Source organism: Astatotilapia calliptera, chromosome 12 (assembly GCF_900246225.1).
Source record: "Astatotilapia calliptera chromosome 12, fAstCal1.2, whole genome shotgun sequence".
In the NCBI taxonomy this organism is placed as follows: Eukaryota; Metazoa; Chordata; class Actinopteri; order Cichliformes; family Cichlidae; genus Astatotilapia; species Astatotilapia calliptera.
Window position 1 is genome coordinate 24773136 of NC_039313.1, and position 12803 is coordinate 24785938.

General features: G+C 41.4%; 1 protein-coding gene across 4 annotated transcripts; it reads right to left on the reverse strand.

Moving 5' to 3' along the window:
* Nucleotides 1–347: 347 nt before the first annotated feature.
* On the reverse strand, nt 348–12398 carry kdm2ba (lysine (K)-specific demethylase 2Ba). Of its 4 annotated transcripts, none has more exons than XM_026187854.1 (11): nt 12260–12314; nt 9833–9910; nt 8709–8933; nt 8434–8577; nt 7442–7528; nt 6808–7098; nt 4604–5418; nt 4267–4430; nt 4018–4179; nt 3388–3606; nt 348–1615 (listed from the first exon to the last, which is right to left on the reverse strand). In XM_026187854.1, exons 3-11 carry the CDS (start codon nt 8901–8903, stop codon nt 1434–1436), a joined length of 2259 nt encoding a protein of 752 aa, XP_026043639.1. In that variant the 5' UTR covers nt 8904–8933; nt 9833–9910; nt 12260–12314; the 3' UTR covers nt 348–1433. The 4 variants fall into 4 exon arrangements, with proteins under 4 accessions (XP_026043639.1, XP_026043638.1, XP_026043637.1 ...); XM_026187855.1 differs by lacking the exon at nt 9833–9910 and adding an exon at nt 3235–3308 and having other exon boundaries at nt 1524–1615; nt 12260–12398; XM_026187853.1 differs by lacking the exon at nt 9833–9910 and having other exon boundaries at nt 6808–7089; nt 12260–12397.
* Between the last annotated feature and the right edge of the window lie 405 nt (nt 12399–12803).

Below are 12803 nucleotides of genomic sequence, written 5' to 3' on the forward strand. Positions count from 1 at the left end.
GTCATCCACCCATCTGTCATGAGGGGGCTGGATCCTATGCCAGATGTCATAGGGTGAGACGTGGGGTACACACTGGACAGGTTGCCAGTCTTTCACACGACTAACAGTGAGGCAGGCATTCATTCACACTTATGGGTCATTTAGAAGCACCAATGAACCTAACTGCATGTCTTTGGACTGTGGAAGAAAGCTGGAGAAAGACCACGAACAGATGGTGGATTCAAACCCAGGACCACCTTGCTGTGAGGCAACAGTACAAACTACAGGCTTGTGCCAAATGTACAAATTAGGTAAAATCTATTAGCCCTGTGAGAATATGGAAAAAAGAGAAAAGAGCAAAGCCTCGCTTTAATGGTACAAATGAAATTCTTTTAATGCATATTAGCACATCATTTTTGGATTTACAAATATAAACATCACATTCACCTGAGGTGATCAATTACAGCACAACAACCAAAATACAACACCTACTGTAGGGAGTATAGGTTCAAAACTATGCAAATGAGTTATTTGCAAAGGTCAGCGTTAGCAGATTATATAAACCAGAACCAGGTGAAAACAGATGTGTGGGGGATTACTGTATTATCACAAAGTCAGTTTCACAGTTGCTGGGACAGTCAGCTTCCTGTTACTAACTTTTGGGTGTTGAACTTCACCCGCTGGGAGCTGCAACAGGCTTAAATCACCCTGATAAATTACTTGTACTAATTATTTGACCCAGCTATGTGACACACCTATGTCAACTTACTGAATAAATACAAACAGTAATAAAAAAAACAATCAATAAATTAATATTGAAATATTGTTGAAAACCCCATAAAGCAAAAACACTCCACAGTTTAAAGTAGTAATGTAACTGAAGGCATGAGGGTGTAACAGAATATGAAATTTGTTTATCTTTTTTTTTTATATTTTTTTTTTTATCTTCATCAAAAAGACATTCTAAATATTTTTATGATCAGATATATTGTACATGCTATTTTATTTCTCTGATACTGAAGTGATGTTAAATTCAAATGTACATTTTGGCACGCAGACTGTTACAAGAGGGCAAACTGAAGGAGATCATTTTCAGTTCACGGTACAGTCTCTCTGTGATAATAGTTCCTGAGACACTGTAAACTCATGAAATGTTGCTGCTATAAAAATACTGTTTTTCAAATATTTAAGGAATAAAAATAACCCAGGAGTCAATTACAAGCAGGTCTTTATAAAAGTAGTCTCAAAAGAAACACATGCATGCCATCTCTTCTTAACCCGTCCAGTGAATGTTTGTCACCTCCTGACATTAGACTCCAAGGCTTCCATCCAGTCAACCTCAATCTTTCACTTCAGTTTACTGACAGTGATTCAGAGACTTATCACAGGACCAGTTGTTCCATTAAGTGCAAAGACCATCTTTGAAGTCCTTTTATTGTTTGCCCTGTTGGGAACTAGCTTATCTTCTGCAGCAATTTGTCCTCTTTCAATTTAAACGGTACACTCACAGACATCTCTGCGATGAACCTTTCACAGGCTGCCTTGGTCACCTGCTTGCAGAAGCGAAGGTCTATCTGACAGATGCTTCCGCAGCGCTTGAAGAAATTTAAGGAATGGTCCGTTACTCTGTTACACACTGAAAAAATGAGGCAAGGAAAAAGGGTTAGAAGAACAGAAAACTGTCAGTCCTGCTAATTTAAAAAATGTATACGTCTCCAGACTAATCACATCTGGCATTCAAAAACTGGGCTTTATTGCTATAAATGTAAACCGGGGACTTTGATAAGGCTGGGACTAAAATGTAAATAAAAGCAGAAAGCAATGATCTGCAGATCTCGCGCATTTCCTTTTTTCAAAACAGTACACAAAAAACTGAGAAAATGTGCAATTTTAAGAAAAATATTACCTCATTTTTAATTTGATGGCAGCAGCATGTCTCACAAAAACTCAAACATTGGGATGGAGGCAACAAAAGGCCAAAACAGTAAGTGGTACTAAGAAGAAGCAGCTGAGGGAATATTTTTAAACTAATTAGGTTAATTGGCAACAGGCCAGTAATGTCTGGTTATTAAAAGTGCATCTTAAAGAGACACTTAAGAGTTCTTTAGAAGTGAAGACAGGCTTTACAAAACACTGCCCTCACAATTCTGGAGAAATCTCCTCACAGCAGACAAGATCAACAATTAATATCGGATGCCTGTTATCTCCTGGCCCTCAGGTGGTGCAGCACTAAAAACAGGCATGATTCTGTCATTGAGAGCAAAACTGTTATGTGGTCAGAAAAATCAAAATGTCAAATTATTTTTAAAAACCATGGACACCTGATTTTCTGGACTAAAGAGGAGAGGGCTTGTCATCCAGCTTACTACCATCTGTGACGGTATGGGCGGACTTTAGTGCCTATGGAACTGGCAGCTTGCACATCTGGAAAGGCACAATCAATGCTGAAAGCTATATACAGCTTTTAGAACAACATATGCTCCCACCACAACAATGCCAAGTACATGTCCTAGTTTTCTGAGACATTTTGTTGCCATCAGATTCAAAACAAGCTAATATTTTTCATCTGTCATCTATGTTCTGTTATGAATAAAATATGCGTTTACAATATTTGCAAAGCATTGCATTTTGTCTTGTTTTTTACATTTTACACAATGACAGTAAAGAAGATTGTAATTCTGAGTACCGTTGCTAATTCAAACAAAAAAAAAAAAAACACAAGCTAAGTGCACAGTAGCTGAAATGCTAAAAGCAGCATATTAAAGGAAGTAAACTAACCAATGCTAAGTATACTAATCTATTTATTCATCTCAAGTCCAAGTATATAATTTCCTGGAACAATCAAGCACAACCCACAGCATTTAAATAATTTAGTGGCTAATATCGATGCTTTAGCAAAACCCCCTATTTCGCCTTCTTCCTCTGTGGTTAACACAAGAGTTGTTATTGTCTTGTATTTTCCATTACTTTTGAAAACTTCTATATAATTTTAAACACTTATTTTGACTGCAGTTTATTTTACAGAGTTGGTTTACTTGTTTCAGTTTTGTTTTATTAGTTTCAATGTTTGTTTGTTTTTATTTTGGCACCCAAAAGAGACACCAACACAAACAATACAAACACTTGAGCCACTGGAAACAGACACACCCAGTCTCAATAAAAATATCAATCATTGTATGTCTTATGACAAGTTCTATTTTGTCCTAACAGAGGTGCTTTCTGTGTTATTATATGGAAGTATGAGTTTAGACTGACCATCAGGTTATTTAAAGGACAGGAAGTGTGCCATTTATTTGAATTCAGCCGCCCAGCTGAACTTGTATGCAAGCCTGCTGGAAAAAAAACAAACATGAAAAAGCCTGATGCCTGTATATTCCCATGACTCCACGCTCTGATTCAACATCTCACCTGAGAGGTTGATTTCTGTGAGGGAATCTCTGGTTGTGGTCCCTGCTGCTGTCAGCAGGTTGACTGACTGGTCATTGATATGGTTGCAGTATCTAAGGTCCAGCCTGGAGAGCAAAGGCATCTGTCGACTTATGAGGCGTAAAGACGTGTCGGTGATGTCCAGCCCCGCTAACCTCAGTTCCTCCACGTTCCGCAACTTGCAGCGGTTATCCAGCTGGCCTGTTAGTTAGTTGGTCAAATAAAAAGTAACACAGAACAATTTTAAATTTGATCAACACCTCAAGATTATAAAAGTCTCTGACATTCAAGTTCACGCTTGTGTTTCAGTTTGAAAACGTAAATCTAAAGCAGCGCCTCCTGGAAAAATCTATTTTGGGGTTTGGAATGAGAGCAATAACCTTTTCAGCTACTGAAAAGCTTCCCACTCCAAGAGTTGCTCTATAAAATAGTTAGCAATGTGTAACTGAGTACCTAAGAGTTTTAACATTAACACTTACGCAAGTTAATGTGAAATGATTAGTAACTGTGTTTATGTTGCAGCTGTTAAAACTTAACTTTGAGTATCATTTATGCATAACAGCATGGCAGGCAGGAGAAAAGGGCACATTTATGATAGTAGTTGTGCTTTACCTGGTCTGTTATCTGTGGGAGGGGAGAGGAGGTCCCTCATCTGTGCATCTTTGAGTCCCTCCACCCACTGCACATCGAGAGTGCGCAGCAGAGGGCAGCTGGAGGTGCAGAGTGCAGACACAGCAGCCCAGGAGCAACCTGACAGCCTTAACACTCGCAGACCTAAAACATATAGTGGCACTTTAAAACACTGATTTGGGGGGTGGGGGTTCTGTAACCTTAGATCAAAAATCCCTTATAGTTAAGTACCTGGCAGTCTGTTAATAAGCCAGCTTAATTGTTTCTTGGAAATGTTGGTCCAGCTGAGGTCCAGGGAGACTGGCTGTCGGCGGATAATCCCACTTAGCATGAGTGGGGTGATTGAGGTGCAGCGGTTCAGATCTATCTTTGTCCAGAGTCTCTTGTCACAACACCTAGCAGAAATAAAGATTTGTGTTGAATGTCAGGTCTTTGTGTCAAGGCAGAACACTCTAAACCAAACTGTAACTGCTCCTCCACATTTCAGAGGGTTTTTTTCTCTTCTGCACTAACTGTAAACATCAGAAATATATTTTAAATCACTGTTGAGATAGTGCTGTGCATTTACCATCTGTTCCACGTCTTGCACACTCTCATGCACACACACAGCTCCTGGTGTGTGAGATAGCGGAATATCTTCATCCAGAGCTCTCGCTGGATAATGTGTGCTTTTCCATCTTTTAGAGGCAGTCTGTCGGGAGGCGGGCTTATGGGAGGGGGCCGAATAACGTGCCGCTCCATTTGGACACACTTGGGTGGAGAGCGCGGAGGAACCGGCCGGGTTGTCGGAGTGCTCCTGTTGAAGCCCAGCGGAGTGATCTGACTTGGGTAGAAGTGTCGCAGCTCCCAGGAGTTCCCATTCATCTCTTTGGTCTTGAGGTGGGCCCTCTGATCCCCGAGCTCATTGCCGTTGCAGAACAGCTTCTTGGGTTCCTCGTTTTCCGTCTCTGGTTCAGGCTTCAGTGGTTGCCGGTTCTCATTGGCCATGCAGTCCTCGGTCTTCTGGATTTCCTGGGTAAGTGCTTTGCTCAGTTCCCGACTCAGCTCTCTGTTAGGTAAACGCCGCTTACGCCGAGCCTTTGGACGCGGGCCTTTTTCCTGGGTCTCGCTCCCGCCCTCACTGCTGGGGCCGGCCTGTGGAGAGCTACAGTGAGACTGGTCACTGTCTCCAACCGGTGTTCTAAGGCTGAGATTCAAAAGGTCGCTCTTGGAGTCCCTGTAATCCACATCATCTTCAGGGTCTCCAGAGCGCCCTTTCCTCTCTACACCGCTCTGGAAAAGAGGCTCCCTTCCGTCTTCATCCTCTTCTTCAGCATCTTCATCATCCTCTTCTCTCTTGATTTGTTGAAGAAGTTTGGAAAAATAAGGATCATCTGACCTTTCCTGGAGAAACAAAAAAAACAAAAACAAAACCACATGTCAGGGCTCTAGATCTTTTTGCCACGTTTGCACTGATACACCTAAAAGTTAGGCGCACCCACATTTTTCAACTGCATCACTTAACACTGCAGTTTTACATGTGCACTTTTTTGGGGGGAATATTGCTGTCCATACAGACAATATTGATTTAGAAATGATTAACTAACAATCTTGTCAACACAAGGTTCTTTATTTCGAGCACAGTTCTACAAGAAAGATAAGTTACTGAAAAAGTGTTTGTGCTTGCAGTGCTTTGGCACTCTTTGGTAACTTTGTAGACAATGTTAAAATGAATCATCACATCGGCCTCCTCTGGCGACCTGTTTGCTGCTGCCTGCCGCTGAAAGGCAGTGGGGAGAGGGGACACTTGGGCAGTGCATTTATCGCAGCACATGTGTTTTCTGGATACACTGTGCTTTTTCAGGTTCAGAGAATGATGGCTCCTTGTCAGAGCACTGGCTATGAATTTCAGACGGATCAGGCCTTAACAAAAAAGTTATCAATAGTTCTTTTTACATCTTATTACCCACAGCTACATCCACTTCTGTCAGGCCTAGGCTACTCACTAGGGCTGGGTATCATCATTGATTTCTATAATCCTTTCGATTCAGATTTACAAGGTCCCGATTGGATTCAATTCAGTTTTGCCTCAGACAGTCTGGCGTTTTATAGCAGATAACCTTAAAAATATTCTGCAATTTTGCATAATTTTAAAAAGTTTAAATTTCTTCAGTATTGAACAGCAGAAGTTGCTGCCCTCTCTTGTCTGAGGTCATTAAAAAAAGAAAAGAAAAAAAAAGCGTCAGATAGCGCTGTAAACAGCGGTAGTTTGGTGGGTAATTAAGCGAATTAATAATGGCGAAAACAGAGATTTGAGATGGGAAACTATTCTTAAAGTACACAGAGAGAGAAAGCTGTGCATGAAGTGTGATTTTATCATGGTGGAAGCAATACAGCAAAAGTCAGAGGGAATTAATGACGACATTCACGTGCTGTTGGGTAAGAAAGCCAAGAAAGAGAAAACTGATTCTGATGCGTCGGGTCCACGCTCTGTGTTTACGTCTTTGTGCGGAATTCTATCCACCGGCACTTTCAAACGTACACACGAAGGACCACAGGAATATCTGCACCACGGCCAATCAGAGAAGTCCCGCCCCTGACTATGTCTGACCACACTGAGACTTTTTTTTTTTTTTTTTTTTTTTACTCGAACATCTGGTCGCACCGGTGCGAACTAGGATTTTTTTTGAGTCGCACCATTGAAAAATTTGGTCGCATTTGTGACCAATTTGGTCGCACTCTAGAGCCCCCAAAATACTGCTCCATTTACACACTGTACATTATTATACAAACCTTCTTCCTCACACTGAGATCCTCTTCCTCATCATCATCAAACAGCTTCCTCTTTTTCCTCAGTTTGTCCTCGGGCCGGGGCCGTGGCAGGTTGCTGGGTGAAAGCACCGGCGGCTGGCGGCTGAGAGACTCCTCGGGTCGGTACCTGGGTGTCTCCTCTTTGTCTGACCTCCTCTTAGTTGCTGAAGAAGCGTCCCCTTCCTCCTTTGTCACAGGCTTCTGTTCCCTCAGCAAAGAGCCAGGGAGGTTGGAGGCATACTTGAACCCCGGGCCCCTTTTTTGCTTCAATGCCAAAGGGACAATAATTGCGAGACAACTTTATACCTTTAGCCTATATTGACAAGAAAAATACGCTGTTCCTAAAAGTGCTCCTATGGTTTAATAAACAAAATCAATGTGACCGAGAACATAAGACACAGCAGTCAGAGGTTTCCTGCTTCACTGCCACATGTGAAAGATGACAAAAGTATAAACAGGAAGTGGCAAGTTGATCAACACACGCTTTAACCGAATATTGAAATAATGAAAGCAACAAAAGCTCTGTAATGCTAATTAATTCTCTTTTGTTTCCAAATCACACTTGATGAGCTGAAACGTGACATAAAAACCGTGACACACACATATTTGTACTCACTTTTCCACTCTTTCCAGCATGGTTGCATTTAGGACATTCCCAGCAGTTAGGGAGTTCATCATTCACCACCCCCGAAGCGTCGCACACCTGATAAAAACAACGGCCAAATGAGTCGGATTTCAACTTGAACTGCCAGCTCTCGCTTAGTCTTGTGTTCAGTGTGTTTAATGCAAACAAGGCAAGGGAAGTGAAAGTGGCTGTTGTGACGCGTACTTGTTAGGCAGGTCAGCACAGTTTAACCTCAGTCGCTGTTAAACATGCCAACTCTTGCTTCATGGATTACTCAGAAAAGGGAAGTATAAACAGTTAAAGATCTCAACTCGGCCTAAATATGCTGTTACAAATCTAAACTGCTGTATGAGGTTCCAAATATATTCTGCAACAAGACAATAAAACAGCTAGGAAAAACCTGTAACGAGGCACAAAGAGGCAGCCTCTTTTTTTCTGTTTTGTTTGTTTGTTTTCTACTCTTTTGAGGAATTTAGCTGATGGCATTAAAAATTCTTAGCTCTTGCATGCAAAACAAACATGCAGACCATGCTTCAAAAACTGGTTTGACCAAACATATGCAAATAGCAAATTGTGTTTTTGCATAACAGGTTACAAACAGGGTGTGTGCAGTGTGTTGCCCTTTTTGGTCATGATCTAATACAGTTTCTTTTTTAATCTGAGAGTTTGTTTTTAAACTCCTGACCTCTTAAGCTTTCTTAAGCATGTGTTCAGTGAAACCCTCAGCGTGATGGTGTCATGTCGGAGCCGTAAAATCTTAAGATCCACATCACAAACAAAGTTTTTTTAGCGTTATGTAAACATCAACATTTCTACCCTATTATCTCCTCTGACTGCGATTCAACTGCCTGAGTCACTCCTGTCATGTTACAATGATCTGAGATTCCTGGCACATTACTGCAACAGTGTGAGTCACCGTCACAATGACTGTAATGATGAGGTGGAGTTGTTCAGCTGTTCCCAACGTAGGCGCCCTTCTGTACCTTCAGGCAGTTGGGATGGACGATCTCATTGCAGATCGAGCACTCCATCAGCATAAAGTTAAACTTGTCCTCCTCATCCTCCAGTGTGTCCTCCTTCCCGGCTTCTTTGCACACTACACACACTGCTGTGTGGGGCAACACAGGCTGCATGGGGCGAAAAAAGAAAAAACAAGCAGAAATAAAGTTTATTAAGCAGTGAATGCTTTGGAAAAACAAAGCTGACAGTGTTACATGTCTTCATGGATAATTTTGGCTCTAAAGCTCTACTGACTCACCGCGATGCACTGTCTCATGATGCAGGACTGCTTCATGCGCCCTGGTCCACCAAACTTCTTCATGTCCTTACAGAAGTGACACTCCCCGCATTCAGACCGCAAGCAAGCCTCGCACTTTCTGCAGCGTGTCCTCCTGCGGCGGGCTCCAGAGGAGCTGCGGTTGGACGGCAGCTTAACAGCTGACGACGTCCCCATTTTGGGTTTGGGCCGGTTAGCTGCCCGCTGCTGGAAGGCAAAAAACGTAAGAGACATTAGATGATAACTCAAAATGAAGAGACTCTCTGTCATTGAGAACATGGACACAGGACCTTTAAGCAAACTAACAGGTGAACAGATATCAGACCAAACGGCTGAAATAACAGTAATCAGCACAAGGAATCCAATCAAACTGGCACTGCCATCAAACTGTGATGCATGCATTATGTATTTATTTATAGGCTATTCTTGCTGCTGCTTAATTACATGTGAGTCATATGACCCAGCTACTAAAAAATTCCTTAACTAAACAAGGAATTTAGTTTAGTTCCACCTTGAACTTGGGATTTTACTATCCTTCGGCAAACAGAGCCATGTGGAAACAGTTTATACTTAAGCAGCAATTAATATTAATTTTCATCAATTAATTTCCCTTAATATTTCCTAAGTAATTATTTTGTCAACAAAATATCTGAAAAGTTGATCATGATCTCTCAAAATAACCCCAAATTAAGGTATTCAGATTACCATTTCAAGTAAAAAGTTCTCACATTTTAGAAACTGGAATCAGTGAATATTTGCATGTTTTTGCTTTAAAAAGTACTGGATTCCTATTGGATGGAACATTAACGACACATAAGTGGTGTTTGTAGGCTTTTGATATACAATTATTGTGTTACTGATTAAACAAATGATTTGCTTCTTGGCTACTGGGTTAACTAGTACTCACTCTAAATCAAGTTAACAATTAAAAAAAAGAAAAACAAAGCTGTGGTGAGGGTAGTGTCTCTACCTTACGATATGAAGCACCTTGAGGCAATTTCTGTTGCGATTTGGCGCTATATAAACTGAACTGTACCCATAATGTAGGCATGTCAATGAAATTGTATCCTCACAGTGCATGTTAAGCTTAGGGTTAAGGGTGTCACCTTGAGAATTGTGACAAAAGCATACTCCAAATCTTCTTATTTGAGTCACTGGAAGCAGCAACAGTGTGATGCTGTGGACTAAAAATAAAAACAGTAATTTAACGATCAGACTGAAATTTAAGCAACCAATTATCTAACTGAATCCTGAAACCTTAATTCATTTTGTGATTTTCTCACATCTCCTTCTTACTCTCTTCCCTGTTGCCATGGCAGGGCAATATAAAGCACTATGAAAATAAGACAAATCACACAGGAGGAGAGGTTACCTAGGCAACACATTTGCCTCTCTGATGGCAACTGTTTGAATAAAAAACTGAGAGAGATGGATAAAAATAAGCTCAGAGTGGAGCTATGATTTGTGCTCTGAGCACTTTCCTGATGTCATCTATTCTTATTCTATTACTGAAATCACACACGGCCCACGCACGACGGCTCATTTCAGCTCTTTCACCAATTATTACTCCATTCATTTGTATAAAACACCAAATTACAATAAATTAAGATCATTCAAGCCTCTGCGGTTGTCTTATGTGGAAGATGATACTGAGGCGTTGCAGACAGGTAAAACAAGATGTTCCAGGCGAACGATAACGTCACTCTTGCTTTCTGAATGATATTCACTGGAAGGAGTGGAGAAACCAGCCCTAAATATGTGCTAAAGAAGCTTCACGGCAAATTGCTAATAACAACAGTGACAACATGTTTCTTCTTGTTTAACAGAAACTGCTCTTTGGAGCGTTTTCCCCCAGGAGGATTTTGAAACGCGTTGTTAGATCTATCCCTTTACATATCAGAGTTTCTTCTGTTGTGTTGCTGTCAGCTCAAGAAGTTGTTCTTTGCCTGCTGCTGCTGCTGACAGAGCATCTATGCAAAACCAGGCTAAATGATCAAACCAGGCAAAGCTTATTTTCATGGTGCCAAGCTTTCCATTAATCCATCTGACTAATACGGAAATATGAGAAAGAAACACAGAAGAAAGGACAGGTGCTGTTGCTGCAGGTGTGGCTGATACCTCACCATTTCCCTAACCTTATCTCACATGACTTTGTCTCTCATAGCATATCTAAAGTAAGGCCAAGTCTCTGAGCAAATAAAGTCCATGCAAAGTTTAAAACTACAACAAAAAACTGACATGTCCTCCATTCCCTCCATGTCTCCAAATTTTATTTGGCTGCTTTTTTTTAATCCCAGATGTATCTCCTCCCGTGATCACTTAGTAGCCAAATGTGTAAACCACTACGCTACAGATCCACTGGCTCTGCACAGACACTAATTGGCTGCTGAACCCTGCAAATAAAAACATGGCCCATATTGCTGTGACACAATCTTCTGACTCAGCATCAGCGTGGATGTCAGCAAGTGAAACTCACGTTTGCCTTCATCTGCTGCCCGGGCTCAATTAGCACAAATAACATGTGCTGCTCTCCCTATAATATGTCACAACAGAAGACTTCAAAATATGATCTTTGATGCTACACTGCTGAGTGAGTGAGTGTTGTGGATATAAACATTGTGTAAGAGCAGGGGTCTGACGCTTACATCAGCACTTCTCCCATTTCTCTTGAACTGTACATGCCAACTGTGTGCTGGAGAGACTTGTGCAATATCTAATGAGCCCTGTGAGAAAGTATCCATGCTGCTGACCTCAAATGAGCATGCACTCCATGCCACTCATGAGAAGTTCCCCCCTGTAAGCCACATTAAAGCTTTATTTCTGTTAAAAATCAAACCCATTTGCCCAGTTTGGGGCCACTGGACTACTAAGTAACAGAAGTAGAGACACTTCATTGTTACCCTCTCCCCCCCCCCCCCCCCTTTCTCTGTCCCTGCTTCCTCAACGTTTTTGACTAAAGCTTTCTTAAAGGCGCAGAGTTGTGGGACAAGTTTTGGAAGTGAGAGGAAATCAATCACATGAAAAACAGTTTCGATATAGCAGGTTAACCAAAGTGCACGATAAAATCATAAGTTGGCCAGCATAAAGTCGGATGGCCTTCACCGTTAAGGTAGTGGGTGATAACGAGGTTGTGGTCACAGCCGCGGATCTGTAACCTCACTGGATGAGGCTGCTCGCTATTAAGAGGTGGTCAGTACAAAAATGGGTCGGTTGTGGCTAACAAGATAGATGGTGTCTAGGAGGCGAGGACACGGTGTGTTTTTGGACGGTCACGGAACACAAAAAGGAGGAACTCCAGTTCTTTTAAATGTGTACAAATATTTAGCTTTGTGTTTATTCGCTATTACCTGGCTGACCGAAGAATAAGGTTTAAAACACACCTTCTCCTTTCAACCCGACTAACCTACATAGAGAGAGGAAAAGCGGATACAAACATTCACCTGAAGTAACTGACGAAAAGGAAAAAACGCCAAAACCCTTTTTTTAAATCGAGAAGCATACAGAGCAAAGTAGAGTTCACGAAATTAAAATACCTGCTCAGATTCTGAATCATATTCCTCATCGTCTCCGCTCAGTGACAAGGCCATGTCTCCTCTCTCTCATCGTTTGAGAAAACTAACATGGCTGAACAAGCTAAGTTCGTCCCCCCCCCTTCCTTCACACCAAACACACACAGGCAGCTTCTGCAGGCTGCGTTCACGAACCATAGGAAATATCAAAACTGACGTAAAAAACCTAAACGACACAACTATAATTCAAAATGTATTGGAAAGAAACGTAAACGCAGAGGGTTGTACAGAAATTTAACAAATATACAGGTTTCTGGGATGGTTCGTTATTGTATTAACACCCTATCCATATGACAATAAAATCGGCTAAATGTAATTAACGTGGCATGTTAACGCAACGTCGATGAAACAGGAAGTAAAGATAAGCAGGTAAAACAAGATGTCTCCCTCCCACACTCGTCCGTCTTTGCTTTTGTCTTGGCGTTTGTAGGCAGTCTATGGGCTGTATGACTCAGTGGCAGAACAAATTCTTCAAAGGTTTATTTAATGCGTTTAACCTTTTAATCCT